Genomic DNA, 20,897 nt, shown 5'->3' on the forward strand with positions numbered 1-20,897 from the left:
AAATTAGTCGTCGACTATCGCCAAGGGTGAGTGGATCCCGAGTGCAGTACAACTGCACGTGAGTTGAAAAAGCTTGAGGAACATAGTGAAATACACCAGAATTGAGAATAAGAATGCAACTTAATTCGCGTCTTTCACACTATGGCCTAATACGTTGAACAGGAAGTCCATTTCAATACTTAAAAACTTAATAGAGTACCAAGTTTGTAGTAAACTCTCGCCTTCTCTGGTAATGGAGGACTTTGCATGCTGCGAATATTGGAGTGACACACTCACACTGCCCTTGCGGCTCGTATAGCTGGCGCTGGTTGTGCACAAGTTCTTTATAATACTAATTAATTGTTCATGTTTAACGGCCGAAAACCACAATATTGTCATGGTATCGTGGCAGGCGAAGGCAGCAGTCGGCGTATTCGAGATAAAACTCCTTATTTGGTCGAACTTGTGGCCGGTCAATGAAAGAAGAAGCTACAGCAAAAAATGCCCGCTGTACACTGGTGAACGCGAACCGGGAGTTGGCGATCGATAAACTGATTTGCGGTAAGCTGCATCGACATTTTTACATGCGGCATCGACTGGCGCTTGCGAATGTTGTAGAATAAACCTCACTATTCGCGCAATCTTTACAAAGTGGTCAGAGCAAAGCGGTGTGGCCTCAGCGGAACGTTGCTAGCAGCTTTTGTGCATACAACTCTATTGTAAAAAAAAAACAGAGAGAGAGACGACAAATGCTTTTGTTTCATGATTCTGAGAGACTCCATAGTTCAAGGCCACGGAAATTTACGCCTCCTTGCCTTATTTACGGCGCACTTTAACCGCCTCTGTCGAAAATGCTGGCCGCCGCGGCTGGGAGTTCACCCCGAGACTCCAGTCAACAGTTGAAAACCATGGCTGCCGACAATGATGACAGGTTGCTTGTAGGTTTTTTGTGAAAAAATGCTACGCCGCGATCGACTTCATCATTGTAATGTTCGTTCTTCTATCGACCATCTGGTCACCGAATAACCTTCGTCGGTTGTAATTTACGTATAAGAAAACATGTGCAGCCTTTCCGTTTCGTGCGCTGTATTATGCGGTGGGAGCGTCCGGCTATGAATCAGTGGTATGAATCTGCATCAGCGACGCCTACAGGTGTCGCTGATGCAGATTATTGCTCACGGGCGTGATAGGTGCAACCAGTCAGTGTCCATTCATGAATTTCACCGCTTTGAGCATCGAGTAGCGTGTCACAGTTGAAGCTGCGAAACTCAGCTGTCCTCAAATTCATGCCACTTGCGCGCTGTACCATACATTCAAGGGAGCCACGTCACAAAAGGACCGTTCATCGCTAGTTACTAAAGGTAAGCCTAAGATTTTCAGGTGCAACCAAGATTACCGCTTCATTGTGAAGTATTATCTCAGGAGAGGGGAAAGTGTACTTTTTGTTTTATATCTCTCGTCTTGGGTGAGTAAAAATTGGAGTTTACTCACGTGAAACCGCAGTAATGCACTCCTTTTTGCTCGAAATGCGTTACCCTAACCGACAAAAGGCAAGGTGGGCGTAACAGTGGGGAGGGAATTTTTGTTGTGGAATTAGAACGATATCTACCGCCACCAATGGGCTTATAAAATATTGACTAGAGCGTACATATATCACATGCTGGATTTTGTAAACTAAAAAGTTTAGAAACGACAAAGCCTATACCTGGTTTGCAGTGGCACTTTTTCCCAGCTCAGATTTTATTATCACTTTGTGTATCACCTACAGCTTCAGACCACGGCGGTAATTTTGATTTCATTGAATGGTGCCTGTGGTCTGGCACAGTACAACCTTAAAGATCTGAAAAAGAGAAACGAAGAAGGGGTCATTATAAGTGGGTCACCTGGCTAAACTTGCATGAAGTCCCTCAGCGTGAAGGCGAATGCCACTCGACTTCGGAGCAATTTAAGCTCTCTATTCAGAGTTCTTGTCCATTAAATAATATATATCTGGTATTGTTCAGCGGTAATAGCTTGTTTTATTACGAAGCATGTAGAATAGATGACTTACTCTGCATAAATATTGTGGAAGATAATTAGGTAACAGGCAGATACGCAGAAAGTCATTGCTGTGTTCTTGCCGATTTGGTGTCTCTTTATTACTTGTAACGTAATTGAAGCTGCGTGTTGCATAAAGTTTAACATAATTTGTAGGTGGACGATTGAGGGCACATATAACTAGGTCATTTTTCTGTGCCTATCTGCTACAGCCCTTGCGTTTGCGTCCAATGTGTGTGAAATACTGAATGGCGTAGAAGCCAATCTGTCTACTTTTGTGAATATATTAAAGAACGCCAAGCAGTTATGAAGAACAGTGGATCCACTGCACATGTTTAGACATTTTGCGAAATTCATACTGCATCATTGATGGAAAAGCAGTGCCACATCAACGTTCACAAGGAAGAGGTGCATGTGCACAAACATTTTTTTAGTGGGAAGGCTGTCGCTGCTACATTTGTGGTGGTCGTGCTTGAATGTGATGCACGCCTTAAACATTCGCTTTAACGTGCTTGTGTGACGCTTAACAATAGACTAATTAGCAAGGTTGTAGCCAGTCTCCTTGTGTAAAAGCAACTGAAGACCGAGTTGCTGTTGCAGAACCACTGTGTTCCACTAGATCCTACATAGCTGTGGCTATTTCGCTCAACAAAATAACGAGAGAATGGGTCAAGGGAAGCGCAAACCGACAGGGCGTTGTTTTTGCTAGCTCCAACTGACCAGGCAAGTTCATCAAGGTTGAAGTCCTTACATATTGCCACCACCTTGATTTTTTTTCTTGATTCACTACCTTTTATCTTGACGTTCTTGTCGACTGCCCTTTTTGTCTTAATACTGCACGAATCTGCATTCAATTCTATGAAACCACGACCACTATTTCTTTCAGGCCGGCACATAATGTTGTGCTTGAAAAATCAAACAGCAGCAGCCGTAGCATCCTTTTGATATGAAAAGGAACACTTTCTCCCCATTGTAGTTAGATTATCCTCGCCGTCTTGTAAGAAGCCCCGGTCATTACTTTCTGCGTCAGCTTGTCCACCCTTTCGTCTGTTCAATGCCAGTGATTTGTGAGCCGGCAGATAAGGCTCGCGAGTAGACTTCTTGCCTTTCTTGAGCACAGGGCGTATACTTACCGGGATGTGAACATTTTTTGAAACAAACAGGCCTTTTTGGGCCATATGCGCTATGAATACATGTTTCTATTGATATAATATATAGGGAGATGTTGGCGCACCATTATGGCCCCGGCTATTCCTTAGCGGTTGAGTGAAACTTGAACACGTATCTGAAGTGAAACAAAGCAGTGCATGGAAAATAGAACACTCAGGCACAGATATGCAAAGACACACTTGTACGCACATATCACAACCTAATGACAAAGGAATGTTCGAAAGTCAACGAATGAAGTCTCGGATAATGTACCTCGTTAATATTCGGTCCCCGCAGCACAAAACAGCAGAGCACACGTCTGGTCCCTATGTAGATGTATTTGCTCGTGTGTACGTAATAGTCGACACGTCATTCACTTCACAACACACACATGTTGGGTGTCACATGATACTGCACATAAGTACATGCGTTATACAAATTAAAGTTCGTTATTTCTTAGCACTTGTCAGCAATTCCGCTGTCTTGTAAAAAACGTGTTAATGCTTTTAAAGCGTGCGACTGTAAAACTCCAGTTGGCCACGGGCCCAGAAGTTTCTTCATGCTAAACGGTCTGCGGTCTAATGCCAACAGTTTGAATTTAAGACGGCGTCTCGGCATGTCATGATGTAGACAGTCTATGAGAAGGTGACATACGTCTTCATCTATAAATCCGCATTCGCATTTGGGAGTTTCAGCTCTGCTAATTCTGTGCAAAAAATGTTTTGTGTATGGGGTGCCTAGCCTCAATCATTGAATTATAGTTTTTATACTTGTTTGTATTACCAGCGTAATTTTGAATTGAATAAGTGGATCGATGTGATATAAATCGCAGCTTTTTGTACTTTGGTCATACCAAGCAGTTTTGCCCATTCTGAAAGTTGTGGTCTTTATAACATTACGCGATTCATTTTTCGATATTGGTAAATAAACAGTAACGTCTATACGATGTGCTTGTCGTGCTGCTTCATCGGCAGCTGTGTTTCGAGGAATGTTGCAATGACCAGGTATCCACTGTAATTTGATCTCATGTTGCGCCTTGTTTGCTTTGGTGAGCTCTTTTAGCGTTTTGTATGTCATACTATCACTTTTAACTGTCGTGTTTGTACTGGAGAGTGATCTGAATGCGGCCTGTGAGTCACTGAAAAGTACCCATTTTTTAGCGTCTGCTGCCGAGTTTATAAACTTTATAGCACACATAATAGCGAAGAGCTCAGCTGTAGTAGATGACGTCATACGACATAATTTAAACGATTCCTTAATAATGAGCTGTCGTATAATAAATGCCGATGTTGAAGACGTGTGATACTTAAGCCATCTGTGTAAATCTGCATGTACCCTGGATACCGCATGTGTATCTGATAAAGCGCTATTTGTTGAGCAGCTTGGATGAACATGTCTCTCTTTCTGATAATGCCATAGACTGAGAATTCAATGCTTGGTATTGCATGCAGCCATTGTGGATAGTCCGTTAAGGAGCTCCAAAATTCATTTCTTGGTAACATATGTACATTACTCTGTTTATCTTTATGAACATTGCTTTTATTCCTTCGTAAAATCTCCAGTGCCAATAGGTGGTCCTTGCGCTGCGTCTGTAACTGAAAACAAATGGCGGCATGTTTCGATTGTCCTCGTGACTGGAAAGGGTGGTTGTCGAGTCTCTGCTATGACAAGGCTGCTGGAAGTCACTCGTAGAACACCTATGCAGACGCGCAGTCCTCTAGCTAATAGTCTTTGAAGTCGCTCCTCTGAAGTGCGGGAAGGCCGTGTAGGACTGTTGCAGAATATGAAACTTTCTGTCGCATTAAAACATTGTGAACAGCGAGCATGATTGATACAGATCCGCTCCATGATGTCCCAGCAATTCTGCGGAGTATATTCACTAGCGTATTCACCTCGTTTTCGAGTTTCTTTATGTGAGGTACCCATGATTGCTGCCTATCAAGTATTACTCCGAGAAACCGATGCTGTGTCACAATAATTAGTGGTTCTCCTTCTAAACTGAGATTGCAGTTCTTTAACTTCTTACGGGTGAAAGGCAACACAGCTGTTTGCGTGCAATAGAATCATTCCTCTTTCTTTTAAAAAGTTGTTCACAATATTTTTGCCGTCTTGCGATGCAATGTGAATTAACTGTATGCCCGTGCCAGATGCCCAAATTCTCACATCATCTGCATATAAGGAGTATTTCAACCTGGAAGGCAGTCTTTGAGATCAATCCCCCATAACACAGTTGAAAAGAAAAGGGCTCAGTACGCTTCCTTGTGGCACTCCCTGTCTGACGTCATGTTCCGCACTTTTTCCTTCGCTCGTCTGAATGAATATTTTGCGAACTGATAAAAATTTAGATACCCTTCGCAAAGACTTGCCGGACAGTCCGAGTTCCAACATACTCAGCAGAACATGATTGTGACTGACTGTGTCAAATGCCCTTTTGATGTCTAAGAACACTGCGGCCGTCGAACTACCACAGGCGCGTTCATGCTCCACATACGTTACTATGTCCTGTATTGCATTCATTGTGCATCTGTTTCCTAAAACCGCTTAAGTAGTTGGAGAATACACCAGTTCTGTTGCACCACCACTGAAGTCGCGCATCAATGATTTTTTCCATTACCTTACTTAGGCAGCTTGTCAGACTGAGTGTGCGGAAGGATTCAAGGTTCAAGGGCGTCTTTGCCGGCTTTAAGATCGAAATGATGCGAGCAAACTTCCAAGACTCTGGTATAATTTTTTGCATCCATAGATTATTGTAAATATCTAAGAGAATAGTAGTGCCTGTAGCCCAAGGCTCTTTAGCATATTGTACGTAATGCCGTCCGGTTCAGAGGCCAATTTTTGACATGATGCTATAGCACAATGCAGCTCCCTTAACGTAAATGCAGGATCAAGTTGAGGATGCTGGGCCCAAAAGCAAGCATTATTTTCTGACTGGCTAACGCGACAGAATTATCAAATAAGGCACATTGTGATGCGGTGGGCCTACTGATAAGTTGACAAAATTCATCTGCTACCAAAACTTCCGCTTTGTTCAAGGCTACAGCAAGAGCACGAAATGGGAAGCTCTGTGATACAGGGCCACTAAATGCTCGAATTACAAGCCAAACTCCTTGAACAGGTGTGTGGGGAGAAAGTGTGTCACAACAATCACGCCAGCGTCGTTTTCGTAGTTTTACTAGTCGTCTGCGCATTACACTGTGGATTTTTTGTGCATTTTTGTACGCTTCTAAACTTCCGCTGCGTCGATACGCCCTTTCTGAACGTCGTCTGATGGCTCGTAGATGTTCATGTTCTCCATCGACTGCAGCTTAGTCTTTTGAAATCGGGACTTTCTTTGTACATTTATTCGCATTATCTTGCAGCAATTCAGTAATGTTTTCAACTGTCGTTAATTCACTATTTTGGTTTGTTAGGCGGTAGCGAAAAGCTTTCCATTTAGTCAGTTTGCTGTGGCGTCTGATGTCGTCATTTCGCAAGTAGGGGTCATTTATAAGAATGGGGAAATGGTCACTCCCACGTGTTTCTACATCCGTTGTTCACCACACCATTAACTAGATCTTGGGAGCGCATAGTTACATCGATGCAAGTCGAGTAATTATGCCCTCGGAGAAACGTCGGGGAGCCGTCATTTAAAATTGTCAAATTGCATTTGTCTGCGGCACACTCGACAATGTTCCCACGTGCATCACATCGGTAACTACCCCAGATTATGTTGCGCACATTAGTCTCCACATATAAATGTATATGAACTAGAAATATTGAAGATATTTGTTAGCTCTTCCACCGAAACGCGGCTTGACGGTTGTAGGTAAGAATTGATCACTGTTACGCACTGCTCACCAAAGGATACTTTGCAAGTGACGAATCCCGGGAAGTCCGAATCACTTGACTGAACTTGGTGAAAAGGTAGGTCCTTTCTGACGCACAAATGCACTCTGCTAGGACCACTTCGACGTAGTTGGAGAGGCGGAAATCATTCATTCTTGCCTCTTGGATGCAAAGTATTGGAAAGTTATATTGCAAAAGGAGTATACGGAAGTCAGAACACTTCCCTCGAAGGCTATTGGCATTCCACTGGTATATGGAAACATTTTTATAGCGCTCATTCATATGTTACTTGTCGCAGGTTTGATCGGGATTGTCGACACAATAGTGCTTCCAGAGGCAGCAGGACTTTTACTTCTGGCAGGTTGCTTGCTTCCGGTAGAGCAGACACGATTGCCTTAAGTGCTGCGAAAAGCATTGGTAGAAGCAATTGCATAACTGATGCAGAGGCACGTTCCCCATTGAATGGTTCAGTTTCTGAGTACTGTTGAGAACGACGTGACGTTTCGATGTTGTAGCCGGGACGAACACTGGCGCTGTCGGTTCTGCTACTTTCCGGCTGAGGTCACGTGGGCGTTCGCAGCTTTGACGCGTAGGTTGGGTTACTTGAATGTACTTCTCGTTAGTGGTCTCTCGGGTGTGCTTTTGGCGGTTCTCTTGGCTTTCTCTTGGCGTGTTTGTCGGCTGTTGTTACGGTGTGCACTAAGGTAGATCACTTACAAGATGAACAATATCGAGGTTTGGAGAGGGTTCATTGGGGCGCGGTTTCCTTCCGTGGATAAGCTCATGCCGACGCATTTTTGCAGCAGCTTTACTTTGCGGGCAGCCTGAATATGAGGCAGCGTGTTTACCTGCACAGTTCGCACACCTAGGCTGAAGAACAGACTTGCACTTCTTATGGTGGTGTTCTTCTGAGCAGATCTTACACCGCCGTGTGTTACGGCAACTTTTCGCCATGTGTCCGAATCGCTGGCAGTTATAGCACCAAAGTGCTGGACCAAAATATTCTTCCACTGGGTGACTGGTGAATCCTTAGTAGATGCTTCCTGGAATCGGGCGGTCATCTCGAAAATTCAGAATCGCTGAGTGAAGTGGACGCGACGTTACTCCTCCATCTTCCTGGCGGTAGTATTTCATTTGCCGTTGCGCCGGTATAACCCTTGCATCTCTCAGTACTCTAGAAGCTGGTCTGAATAATGCAGAGGCACATGTTTTCGAGAACACTTTCCAGAAGCTAGCGCCTTCAGCTGTTGGATGAAAGACGACTGGGATGCCGTCTGCTCGTTTCTTCTTATACGCAACCAACGTAAATGGTTCATCTTCGCCCATGTCATCTTCATCACTTAGGTAATGTGTTGACATTTTATCGTCGAAAAGATTCTCTTCTAAGCGAAGCTTCTTGCTCTCCGCTTCCTCATCTTCCATTGCTGCTGTACTCGCTGGAGCCAGTTCACAGTTGTGAATGAGCAAATGGGCCGGCTTTCTGATGTTTGGGCACGCCTGTAGGCGGCGAGGTATTTCATTGTGTCCTGCAGTACCCCTCATGTGCGTTAACAAACTTGGACGAGCATAAGGCTCGTGGCGATGGCTACCAACCACCATAGTGGTCGCGTACTAGCCAAGTATTTGATAAAGAAACCTTGTACCTGTAAGGCGCCGAGCTCTTGAAGTCTTCACTCGACGTCTTGTTGGCACAGCGGGAGAAATGGATGTCAGCGTAATATTCTAAGAAAAGAGCACAAATCGAACACTGCACAAAAACAGCTACCGAACAGAGCCACGTCTTTTTCTTCCTCCAAATAGATGTTCATTCAGCTGCTCACATCTCTGTGGCCCCTGCGTAAAGCTCGTGAGAGTACGCACGCATTAAATGAACTTAGTGATGGGGCATTACAATGTCCTTGTAACTCTGGCATCTGCAAGGCACAGGCGTGCTCATGCGAAGGCGGCCGAACCCTCCGCTCAATAACCTTGGAGGTGGGGGGAAGGCTGCTTACAATCGACTTGGTAGGTAGGGTGAACGCTGCAACAAACCTTTGCCCCCTTTCTTCCCCTTCTCACACCGTGAAAGGCAACGTCACGATTGCTTATGGGCAGCGGCGTGTGTAACTTTTACATACTATATATGCAAGCAGCAGCGGTGAACGCACTGATGGTAGATGACTGTGGACACGGGCAGGCTTGTGGCTCGTGCTTCGCGGCCTTCGACAGTCAGTCGCCGCTGAGTCTTGAAATGACAGATGTGTTATTCAGTGTCCTGTCCTCGTCTCTGAAGAGTTCTGAGCGGCGGCAGGCCCACACACTTGCAACATAAATGCAAGCGGGCCCACGTGGGGGTTGGTTCCTTTCCCTTTTTTTAGTTAACAGGAACTCAAAACGATCGGTAGACTCGGGCGCTGCTGCACTTCATTGGGTGCCATACGGCCGCCGCCGTGTCTGTGCGGTCAGGGCTAAACTGGTGGCACACGCTTCGACTGAGTGCCATAAAGGAAATACTGCGGGTTGGAGCAAATGCATTGCAATGGCTGGTGTGCCACTCGAAGCTTACCGCACGCAGTAAATAAAAGTAAACCAAAATCTGCTACGCCACCATTCTTACCACGGTCGTACAGTACGAAATACTTATTCGAAAGTAATCGACAGTATTAAGGTTGCTCTAAAATTTCCTAAGCACTGCCGGGGTCACTGCAAGGTATACGGTGGCGTTTAGGAGAGGTCTAGCAATGTATGTGGCTTAGAAGTTACCCGGATAAAAAGGCCAAAAAAGCATTCCAGGTTACAAGCGGCAAAAGTTTAAAGCTTTGCTAGCTGCTTGCTATAGTAAAGAGATGCCGCGAAGGTAGTAAAGTACGCTTGCAATAAGTAAATACACGCGTTGCCAACTGTTCACCCACTTTTTCTCAAATATTCTGCTGCCCAAGAAATTACCATTGGTAGCTGGAGAACTCCCTATAGATGGTTTTATGAAGCGCGAACGGGCATTGCCACGTTTGAACACGTGATTCAAAGGCCTTTTTTCCACTTCTTCACCGTCGTCGATGGCTAGCCGATTGGTCAACGCCGCTACCGGGTTAAAGGCCAGCAAAGCGGGCACAGTGCGTAGTACGCGCTGCCCGTTTCTCTCCGTATTAGACACGATAGTCTTTCTTGGGGAACTTAAAGGCGAAAATTTTGGTCTGTCTGCCTGCACTTTTGTCTGTTTGTCCACTATAACAAGAGACAACTGGTTTCGTTGTAGTTTAATGGCTATAGGGTTCACTTTCTGTGCGTGGTGTGGTGGTGAACTTAGTCCCCGTGTCATGCGTATATGCGTTCAAAGTCATGCTTGTGCATGATTGCCTCGTTATTTATTTCATATGTCCCAGTATTGAAATGTGGCAATGAACATTTTTCGTCACAAGATGACACGCTGGTAACGCGAATTCTGGCACCTACGATGTCACCTAGATATAAAAACACCAAACGCACTCTAGACTGAAGAAACCTGAAGGGCTGAACTAATCTAGCTGCTGCAAAAAGTTACCGCTGCGGCATCTGTGTGCCACGTTTGGTTGAATGTTGCGTCTGATGCACCGAAACTCATAGCTTTCTTTCGACATAACGCGCAATCAAGTATTCTGCAAGGCTGATAATAGTACCTGCCTCTGCTTGTTTTGTTGCCGTATTTGCATTGTCTTGGGTTCAGGGAAAGGTTCCAGCGTCGTCATTTCAGCGCGGCTACAAAAACGCAAGTGCACATTGCGAACAACCCTTGTTAAACCTTCCACACCACAAATCACCTGTGTATCTCGAAAACGGAGCAATTTTAGTAGTAGTTTACACCTGACGATGCATCACTACTCACATATAAAACAAATGCGAGCAGGTTCTGGGAATGAATTAGTTTAATAACGAATGCCGGTGGCTAGAGAAATGAGAAGTGAGCAGCTTTCCTTTTCGTCGCAAGATGACATGCTGGTAACGCGAATTCGGGTACCTACGATGTCATCTAGATATAAAAACACCAAATGCACTTTAGACAGAAGAAACCTGAAGTGCTGAACTAATCTAGCAGCTGCATATAAACTCGCATATAAATCAAATGCGAGCAGGATCTGAGATTGAATGAGGTCACAACCATCTTATCCATATACGCACCTTACAAGCTTCTTTTGAGGGGGGGTCTTGTGTAGTACTTATCACACTGCGACACGAGCTCAAAACTTTTTATAATGCCAAAACCCGTTTGCTGTATAGTTCGCTCTTTATTTAGCTGAGTGACGGCTGGATTTCACAACTACGCAAAAACCTGACAATTGCGTCCATATTATCTGCTTCATGGCCTGTGACCTGTATGTGCTTTTTTTTTCAGCGGCATGACGTCACCATCAGCGCAGAGTGCAGACATCAGTATCATAACTCGTCCCTACATATCGCACCTTCAGAACCTGTGCGTAGCCTCCAAGCCGAGTATTCGTGATGTCACCTCCATCTTCGAAGAATTCCATCGTTCTTTGGATGCCAGAAAGCCCAACCCTAGCCAAAAACCATCCTCTTTGTCTTCTACTTCCTCCAGTGCTTCCAAAAAACGGCGTGGCAAGACTGGTAAGGAGCACCTACTCTCATTATGTCATCTTTATGTGCATTTTGGAAGGAAGCGAAAGTGCTGTAGGCCCTTGTGCTCAGGTTTGGGTGCACGTTAAAGAACCCAGTGGTTGCGATTATGCAGAGGATTCCGCTACGGCGCCTCTTATAATCATATGGTGGTTTTAGGACGTTAAACTACACATGTCAATCAATCAAATCAATCTCATCGTTATGTGTTTTTTTCACGTAAGCTTGCAAACCTAAAAAACTTGGCAAAATGGTTAAAAGGACGAGTTTTTGATTCATGATGGATTGTAATACGAGTGCGATTCGTAGACAGGTTCACAACGGCAATGATGTTTCTGTGGCGCAACACGTCAGTAGAAGTTGATGTGAAGATCATTTTGACGGCAGAGTTGTGGCTAAAAACACACAGATCAGCGCACAAGGATAATAACTGAGCCCTCAAACATAGCGCGTGATAACTTGACTGCGTCTCATAATCATATGGTGGTTTTCGGACCCCCACATACCGATTGATCGCACATGCAGTGGTGTCTCCCAGGGAACTGTCCACTCTTTGCGGGTTCTCACATTCTTCACGCCTATTACGATCTTTCGGGACGCTAAACGACAGCTTCGGCCCACTCTTCACAAACACGTAGCGTGTTTGGCACAGAGGCGTGAAACAGTAGTTCTTCCGATGCCGCAGCATGGTTCAGAATCCAAGAAGCATCTCAATGTCTTACGTGCTGCACCCCGCAAACGCTGCCGGGAACAAATGAAATTGGCATGTTTGCGGAGATACTCTACCACAAAGCCTTCACCAAAGAGAGCCCACTTCCCTGTTCCAGTACCTGTACTCCATCCAGCAAAAATACTCGCCGGCACCAACTTCCCTATTTTACGTTCTTCCAAGGATGTTCGCTCGTTCTTTTTTTGGCGTGTGCTCTTATTTTCGCCTTTTGTTTAAGATTTCGCAGGCACTTCACCGTCCCTATCAAGCCCTTTCTAAAAGGACATTCCTTTCTCTTGGGGTCATCAGCAAGCATCCGCTTTTTTTGATCTTGACATCCTGCTCATGTCGCCCCCTGTGTTGGCTCATTTCAATCACCTAAACCTTACCGAAGTTGGTACCGATGCCAGTGGTCTTGGCACCGGCGCTGTACTCGATCAAAACTGACGTGTTCAGGATCGCGCCATTGCTTACGTACGCCAGCAGCCTTCCCTTCACAGCTGAGTGAATTTATTCAAGAGCAGAGAGTACCCCGCTCTTGTTTGGCCCGTCAGACAATTTCACCCATATCTGTATGGCAGAACCTTCACCATTGTAAGTGTCCACCACGCCCTCTGCTGGTTGTCTTCCCTCAAGTAATTCTCTGGTCGCCTTGGTTGTTGGGCACTAAGACCTCAAGAGTTGATGTTCAGTGTCGGCTACAAGACTGGCCGCTTGCATAAAGGTGCCGGCTGCCTGTCCAGCTATCCTCTAGACCCACCAAATCCTTCAGTGAATAATACCATTCTGTCTGCGCTCATTATAAATGACATTTTCAACATTTCTGCTGAGCAACGCCGTGAGCAGGCTCTTAAAAGATAACTGACAGCGTCAACTCCCTAGCTCCTGATTTCTCGCTTCGGCTCTTTGTGCTACGTGACTGCACCTTTCTTCGTTGCGATTTGGTACCTGATGGTCTTTGATTTCTTACTTGCGATACCGGTAAACCTTCGTATATCTGTTCTGGCCCAGCTTCACGACGGGCTGACGGTGGGTGACGTTAATGTTTTCCGCACCCATGCTCGTACGCGCCGTCGGTTCTACTGGCCAGCATTGTATAGGTCGGTACCCCATTACCTGACCTCGTGCGACCTTTGTCGTGCCGGAATAAGTCAACACTACCGCCTTCTGGCCTTCTTTGAGCCCTTGACGTCCCATATGAACCTATTTATCATGCCAGCCTGGAATAGCTTGGTCAGTTGCCTATGCCTCGCTCCAAAAATTCCCAGCAGTTGCATGACTGACGTTGCAGACTTCTTGCTCCTTAACGTCATCCTGCAGCACGGAGCACCACGGGAGCTCCTAATGGACCATGCCAGGTACATTTTTTCGAGGGTCATCAATGATATTTAACGTCTTGTTCGACCAAGCATAAGCTAACTACCATGTGCACGGAGCGGACAAAGCGAACCATTACACATGCAGGCAATATACGTGTCTGCCGATCACCAGAGTTGGGTGCAGCATCGCGTTTTTTTTACACTTTCGCCTATAACACACCACTGCAGGAGCAGGCCAGCTATACGCCTTTTTTATTTGGCCGAAATACAGCATTGCATGTGGACACGATGCCTCCTTCGGCGTATCCACCTACAGATTACGCTAAAGAATCTAAAGCCCGCACCGACCATGCATATCAATGTGCGCGTGTTCGATTGACTGACTCACAAGCGGGGCAACAATCTCATTACGGCAGCCGTCATCGAAACGCGCACTTTCTCTCGGGATCTCTTGTCCCCCTGTGGTCTCTAGCACGCCGTGTTGGGCTTTCGGAGAAGTTACTGTCCCCGTATATAGAACCATACCGCGTGCGCCACTAAGTGACCAACGTCACGTATGAAATTGAAAAAATTGGCCCTGTATCTGCATATTACACCGCAACTATCGTCGAGTCGGGAGAGTGAATAAAACGTTTATTTGATGTTCTGCGCAAAAAAATCGGTGAATGGTATTCTGGAGGCGCTGCGTTAGTGTCCTGAGCGGGCAGCGGAGGCGAATGAGCACATCAAGTCACGTCATATGTGAGACATGAGCACTATCTGGCAGTTATCCTGGAAAACGGGGCGCGCGCCGTGCGCGCCTGTCTCTGAGGTGACAAGTTGTAGAACGCAAATCGACGGGTAGGTGCCACCACCGTGTTTCTTAGCAAAGCGTTGGAAACACTTGCCATTACGTGCAAGCGTTGCATGGCCAGCGCAGCGTTATAAAGGCCACGATACTTGAAGTTACTTATGTATGCCTTTTCTAGTAAAAATACACATACATATATTTGTCATGTTGTCATGCAGATATGCGCAATAATTGATTTTTAATTGACAATCGCACAAGTATAAACGCTGAACCTTGAACAATATTGGTGGGCGCTGCGGATGGGGTCGGCCGTTCGAAGATTGGTCAATTTGGTGCTGTTTAGGGTACCGTTAAGGGTGGACAAAGAGCAAATGTACAGACGCACGGACGGACGGACGAGAAATATTTGCGTCGAAGGTCCCCAAAAAACACTATGATCTTTAAAACTGTCTTCGACCTCATCCACTCAACCCCGCACCGACATCATTATTGTTGTCCGTCTGACGCCTTATCGTACACCGCACATCACCAACAAACGTGTATAGTGGACATTTCCACTACCCTCTTTCTTCGGCTGCACCAAGTCGGTTCCTTCGACACCGGAGGTTAATGTAATGTGCCGGTAACCTAGAGGACGAAGTGGAAGATTTTGATTGTTTCTACCCCAATTACTCTGACCGTGCAAATATTGTAATTACAACATTGTTTGTTCGTCTCTCCTGAGCAATATTTACCGCGCAGTCACCTGCAGCACAAGCGCTGGATGGCGAAGCAATGTGGAACTGACCACGTTTTTTCGGCGTAGTTTGTGACTTTCTCAAGCGCCAGCACATCAGGCTGAACATGCTGTTCGTACATGGAGCCCACGTTTAGGGACACATAAATCTAGACGTTCTTGCGTATTATATGCAGTTTTTGCGTAATATAATCGATTTATATTACAATCTCGAGATGTGAGACCATTTACCCAGTGCTGACTATATTTGCACCAAGTGCGTCGTGTCATGTTTCACCTTTATTTTCGGGCAGATAATATCACTGATTCAAAGAGATTGTAGTTTATACACGCTGACTGCAAGTACTGGCATGTTGTCAGTTCTAACATGTGGGGTTCAATTAGACAATAAAAACCAAAATAAGAGAAAAAAAAAACTACATTGGAATAGAACGTAAAATAGAGTAACAGTAAAATATCGGAGGATTACAGATTGGTCTGACGGCCAGCGGGGGTTTTGCGCATCGGTTTACATCAAGTCGGAGAACTAGACCTCGGCTGGTCCAGTGATGCGTCGAACAGGCAACCGGAGCACCAGTAAGAGCAAGAAGATTACTGCCAAATGACATCCGGCAGAGAAAGACACTCAGATGAAATCTTGAAATTAAGAAGCTTGCTGAAGTACAATTTACTCAGCTCGCACAAAAAGGACAAGCTCTAGATGATTGAGACTCGAACGAAGCCTTCAAACAGCAGGCCATGAACAAAACAGGCCTATAAGATGATGATGAAAAATTCTACAGTCTTTGCCTACATACTTAAAGAAAAAGGTCAACGTGTTTTTGATACAAGACAGTATACACTACTTGTGAACTAAATGTGAACGCACGGTATAGTCTTGTGAGTTGCCTGTAGTGGGGGTGGCACGGGAAACCCCGCTTGAGTCGCTTCTCCTTTACGTGTATGGGCCGCACTAATGCTTCGCTGAAGTTTTTTAGTTCTTGTTTACCATGTCTGAACTTACAAGCAATAAAAATTAGCAATGCAAATGAATAAACGAGCAAATCAGTAATTTGTCTTGATCCCCGGACCAGCACCAATTTTTTGGCAGCTAAAAAAGCTTCAATTTCTGAGAAATTTGCACGGATTTCCTTTTGGATTTGTGCCACAAACGGGTGGTTGACTATTCATTTTTCGTGTGCGTGAGCCTAAATTCAAGATTCATGCTGGCAGGCATCGAGTGTATGTACCGCAATGAACATAGTGATTGTTGTAAATGTCACAATGGTGGATCAATGGACACACAAGAGCCGGCTTGTTCGCGAAAGCACTCGTTACGTTCTGTCCCAAATACCAATTGCACGTCACTCACCACTTTCAGTGGCACGGGCGAAGGCTGGGAGTGACGATGCGGATGGCCACAGCGGTGGAAGCTTGCACAGTGATGTCTGTTTCGAACGACCCTGCACGTGGCAGCCCAACGAGAAGCCCTGCTGGATCTTGTCCGATGTGGAGCTGTGGAACGGCATTCTCGCCGAGAGCTGCATCGAATTGTCGGAGTACATGTGGGGTGAGCTTGTGCTTGAGGGCTACGAGTGGCCCGAAAAGAAGCCGGTGATGCAAGACGTGCTTCGTGCTTCTCTACTAATCCACGTGCTGCTGAAACAGCACAGGTATTGGGGGTTCTGCTTCCATTTCGTCTTCATGTGCATGTGATGGCTTAAGTCCTTTTTTATTCACCTATAGATTTTGTGGTGTAATGGATTTCCCCACAATTCATCAATGCTTATTTTGCCTGGTCATTCTTTTTTTTCGTCACGCTTTCGCGCTGTGTCCCCCCTCAGTATCTCGTACCAGTACCAACTTGCCCTTCAAGTCACGCTTCTGCAATTTGGGGGTGCTTGTACACATTTCGTCTTGCACTTGATCAACACATATGCCGAATTCGTCGAAAAGCACATGTCGCGTGACACCAGGTGTCACTGTTTGTGTTGTATGGTATGCGTTAGTATACGTAAGAACAAAATTCGCATGCACTTCGTATTAATTCTTAAAAGGCCAGGCAAAACGGCGTTCTTGAAGGCGCTAAGCCAAGCAGTTCATTAGTCTTTGTCAAATCAGAGCTACGTGGGCACGAAAATTCGTTGCGAAATTTGCTTCCAAAGCCCTCAGAAGTGTACCAAAGTGAGTTGTCTCACTGCCTAACTGTTCTTTTACCTAAGCTTACATTGTTGTGGAGGTTGATTCTATAACCTCGTTGTTATTAACACTGCAACACCTTTCTTTTGAAAGCGCATAGAGGTAGAAACTAAAAATAGCCACTGTGAGGCAGAAGTGAACTTTGTAAAGCATGCCATTCTAGTTTGCAAGATTAGCTTCTGCAGTGATGTGGCATACGTCATTGTCCACAAGTGTTTCTAATTACTTGGAGCCATTACTTTAACAAAACGTGTTGTAAAATAGGTGGAATAATCTCTATTACGATCCAATGAAATGGGCAATAGTGCTTGTCTAAGAAAAGTGCTGGTCATGATAATACAGATTATAAAAACAAACTTTTTTTACCTGTCGCGGACATCTATGACACCGAGGCATGACGTGGAACACAAGCTTAAAAGCTTAAACTCAAGAAAGACGCAACAGCTAGTACCTTTCTAGGAACCAGTGAAGCCATGTCTAGGCAACTTTCAGCCTGTAGCCCACAGATGTCTCTGCGGCCCGCCGCTACCTAGAAGGAAAGAGAGTAAGAAAGGGAAAGGCGTGGTGAACTTGACGCTTTCCCGATGTGTCCAACTTATGTAAAGTGTGGATCTCCACACCGGAGAGACAAGGACAAAGAAAGAATAGTGGACAATTCCCGTGTTCTTCGCTCGTTTTTGTGTCACTTCTGGCTATAATTTTATTGGTAATTTATGAATAAATGGGCCGATTAAAATGCTTCAAAGGTGGAAACATGAACTGCCTCGCTAAATGGTTCTTTGAGCGAAACAGGGTAATTGAGTTAAAATGTATAATTACCCACGCGGCGTACGTCAGACAACGTGACGTTGTGACTCAGTGCGTGACGCTGCCATGACGCCATCACATATCACGTGTTGATGAATCACTTCATGTCATCGCTCGGTCAAAGATGGGGCGATCGAAGAGGCAGTGTTACGAGCGGTACGTGAAGCTTAATACGGGAGCAACAATGGAAACTACTGAGAACGGCAAGGGAAACACAGCTGCTTGTTAGGTGCTGCTGGAGGCCTCATGCGCGATTTCTAATCCTCAGCTTGTCATCGGGCAGAAGACGGCACTTGTTGTGTGCATCGTTTCTTCTCATCTTTTTTGCTGTGCCCTGTTACAGTAAAACATGATCCAATACCAACTCCCCCACGTTTCCACTTTACTGCAAAGTCGTATGCACTACCCCTCCCTGCCTTTCATCTCTCTCTTTCCTCCTTATAAGGTATTGCCAAGAGTGCAGCAGGTTCTTTAGTTGAAGAGTTACAGTAAAACATGCCGCTGAAGTTTCATGCAATTTGTGTGTTGTGACGACCGTTTTTCGGGATGCAGGTGCGTTACAGAAGTAAGCTTGGACCATTATATTACGGTAGTCGAGAAATATGTGCTGTTGGACGCCCTCAAGACTGGTGCCGAAGGAGTTAAGCGATTGGTTTACAAGCAAGCTGCCATCGACATCATTTGTCAGGTGATGGTTTAGATAAGCTGCAAAGCTCTCGAGGGGCTACTTGGTGATTGTACTGGGATGTATTTAGTACGAAGACGGCGTGATATGCTGTGCCGTTATTATAAAGAGACGCTAAACTGCAGAAATGGTGAGCTGCTGTGACGCTTGTTATACTTGTGAAATAAGCAAATTAAGAAGTTTAGGGAAAGTATTTCTTATGATGCAGTATGTTTATGCTTCATGCTGTTGTCGGGCTGTGTAAGGTAAAAAAACGAGAGATAACAGAACGATGCGCAAACTAACAAATAGTTTTTAATCGTGAGCAAACATATATAAGAAAAAAAAGAAGAGGAGAGGGGAATTCAGTAAAAGAAAACGGAATGCGAAATAAAATCATACTGCAGGTGTACCTAAGTCTGCTCACGATCCAATTCCCATGCATCAATACGTACAAACTAATCCTCATTGCCACCTCATTTGCACATGTAACCTTGTCGCACGAAAATAACTTCCACATTTCCCACCTTGGTCTTTTTATACTTGAAAACCCATGCTTGCTGTTTTCCTAGCAAAAATTTTCGTGGCACGGAAATACCAGTCACCCTGCGATAATTCTCTCTTCCGACGGCCATACGTTCCGTCACTGTTGGAAGGCCTTTCGTGCAAAGTATACAGCCAGTACGACATGTCGCGCTGTTTTAGTTTTGAGGCAGGCAAGCATTACGAGTTAGATTGATTGAGTAGGGCCGCACATATCGGGCGCTCATCAGGCCCACCAAGTACAATGGTTTGCGAGTGGAAGCCTGCGTCAGGTCGGCACTCACGTAGCAGCAGAGACGTCACTATTAATTTTGTGGAAATAAAAACAGAGAAAAAATATACTTTAAAGCACATCATAAGTAGTGGTCATAGGCGCGTTAGCAGAACACTAGGCAATAACTTGCTGATTCCTATGTGTACTGATGCAATGTAACGATGTCGTCAATGTCCTGATGTGTTATCAAAGTAGACAACCAACAGTGCAAACATATTTGGTGTTGTGTTGGTGTGGAGCTCAATAGTCTTCTTAAGATGTAAGCTGTTACATTTGCGAAGCTCTGGGGCAGAATACTTCACTGTTATGCTAAATGCCCCGGCTAGCTTATGGCTGGAGCCACTGTTTGTATTATTTACAGCCATGAAGGTATGCAAGCCATAAACATAAGTGAACAATCGTGAACGCCGCCAATGGCAACACATTTTCTGCGGCACGCGCTTCTTTGCACTGTTGCGTAGGATTTCTGAAAGCCTGGTCCAATAATAGACTGAATAATGCACCTTTGACGCATACCCTCAATACATGGGCCGTGGCATGAGTATTTGCCACGCATGAATGGTGGGAAAGAATTCCTTAGGATAGTGACATAAGAATGATGTTTTTCATGAAGTCTTACGCACTCACGTCCTCATATGGCCACTTTGACATATGCCAAGGATATATGCAGCTTGACAGGTACATAGAAGCAGTCAAATCGTTCATCTCCTGTTAACCTTCTTCGGCGTTACCTTTTTTTTTCTTTACTACAGCGAAAGTTGTTATAAGATCACCACACGGGTCACGTGCCGTTGTCCGCCGCTGCCGTTGTCTGTAACCACATCGCGTGAAATTTGAAAAGAAAAAAAAAACCTGGCACTAATAACACAAGGGGCCCGAACGCGGGTCCACTCGGTACCAGCTCAACCTTAGAAGTACTTGTTGCTGGGCTAGTTGGTTCATCATACTGAGAGAAACTTCTAGACGCCTAAACCACCACAGAAAGACACACAAACAAAATGCGTTAACTCGCAACTGATTTATTTGCAGGAGAAACGCAGGAACTATATAGCCGCACCGAACATTCGCAAAGTGCACTAACCTAGTCACATGACCACAAATAAAAATCGAAAACATTCCAAAGGCATATCTAATCAGACAACGAAGTGCAAAAATCAAACTCAGACATGCGCAAAACCACTGACGTGTGACTTATACACAAGTCACTTTTTTCTTTATCCAGAACGCTTCCATTATTTCACGGGCCTCAGCATCTGAGCTTTTTGCGAGGACAGAAACGCTTGAAAACCGCGCCGCA

At 45.2% G+C, this 20,897-nt stretch overlaps 1 protein-coding gene across 2 annotated transcripts in view; it reads left to right on the forward strand.

Moving 5' to 3' along the window:
- Positions 1-1,141: 1,141 nt before the first annotated feature.
- LOC119163135 (uncharacterized) overlaps positions 1,142-20,897 on the forward strand; it is a 48,756-nt gene continuing 29,000 nt past the window's right edge. Inside the window, exons 1-4 of one of the 2 annotated variants that reach the window (XM_037415076.2) lie at positions 1,142-1,340; positions 11,339-11,571; positions 16,495-16,786; positions 18,672-18,807. In XM_037415076.2, the coding sequence (XP_037270973.2) occupies positions 11,343-11,571; positions 16,495-16,786; positions 18,672-18,807 (657 nt within the window). In that variant the 5' untranslated portion in view covers positions 1,142-1,340; positions 11,339-11,342. The remainder of the gene's footprint in view (positions 1,341-11,338; positions 11,572-16,494; positions 16,787-18,671; positions 18,808-20,897) is intronic. The other variant, XM_037415075.2, reaches the window with a different exon arrangement.

This window comes from Rhipicephalus microplus, chromosome 9 (genome assembly GCF_043290135.1).
Source record: "Rhipicephalus microplus isolate Deutch F79 chromosome 9, USDA_Rmic, whole genome shotgun sequence".
NCBI classification, from domain to species: Eukaryota; Metazoa; Arthropoda; class Arachnida; order Ixodida; family Ixodidae; genus Rhipicephalus; species Rhipicephalus microplus.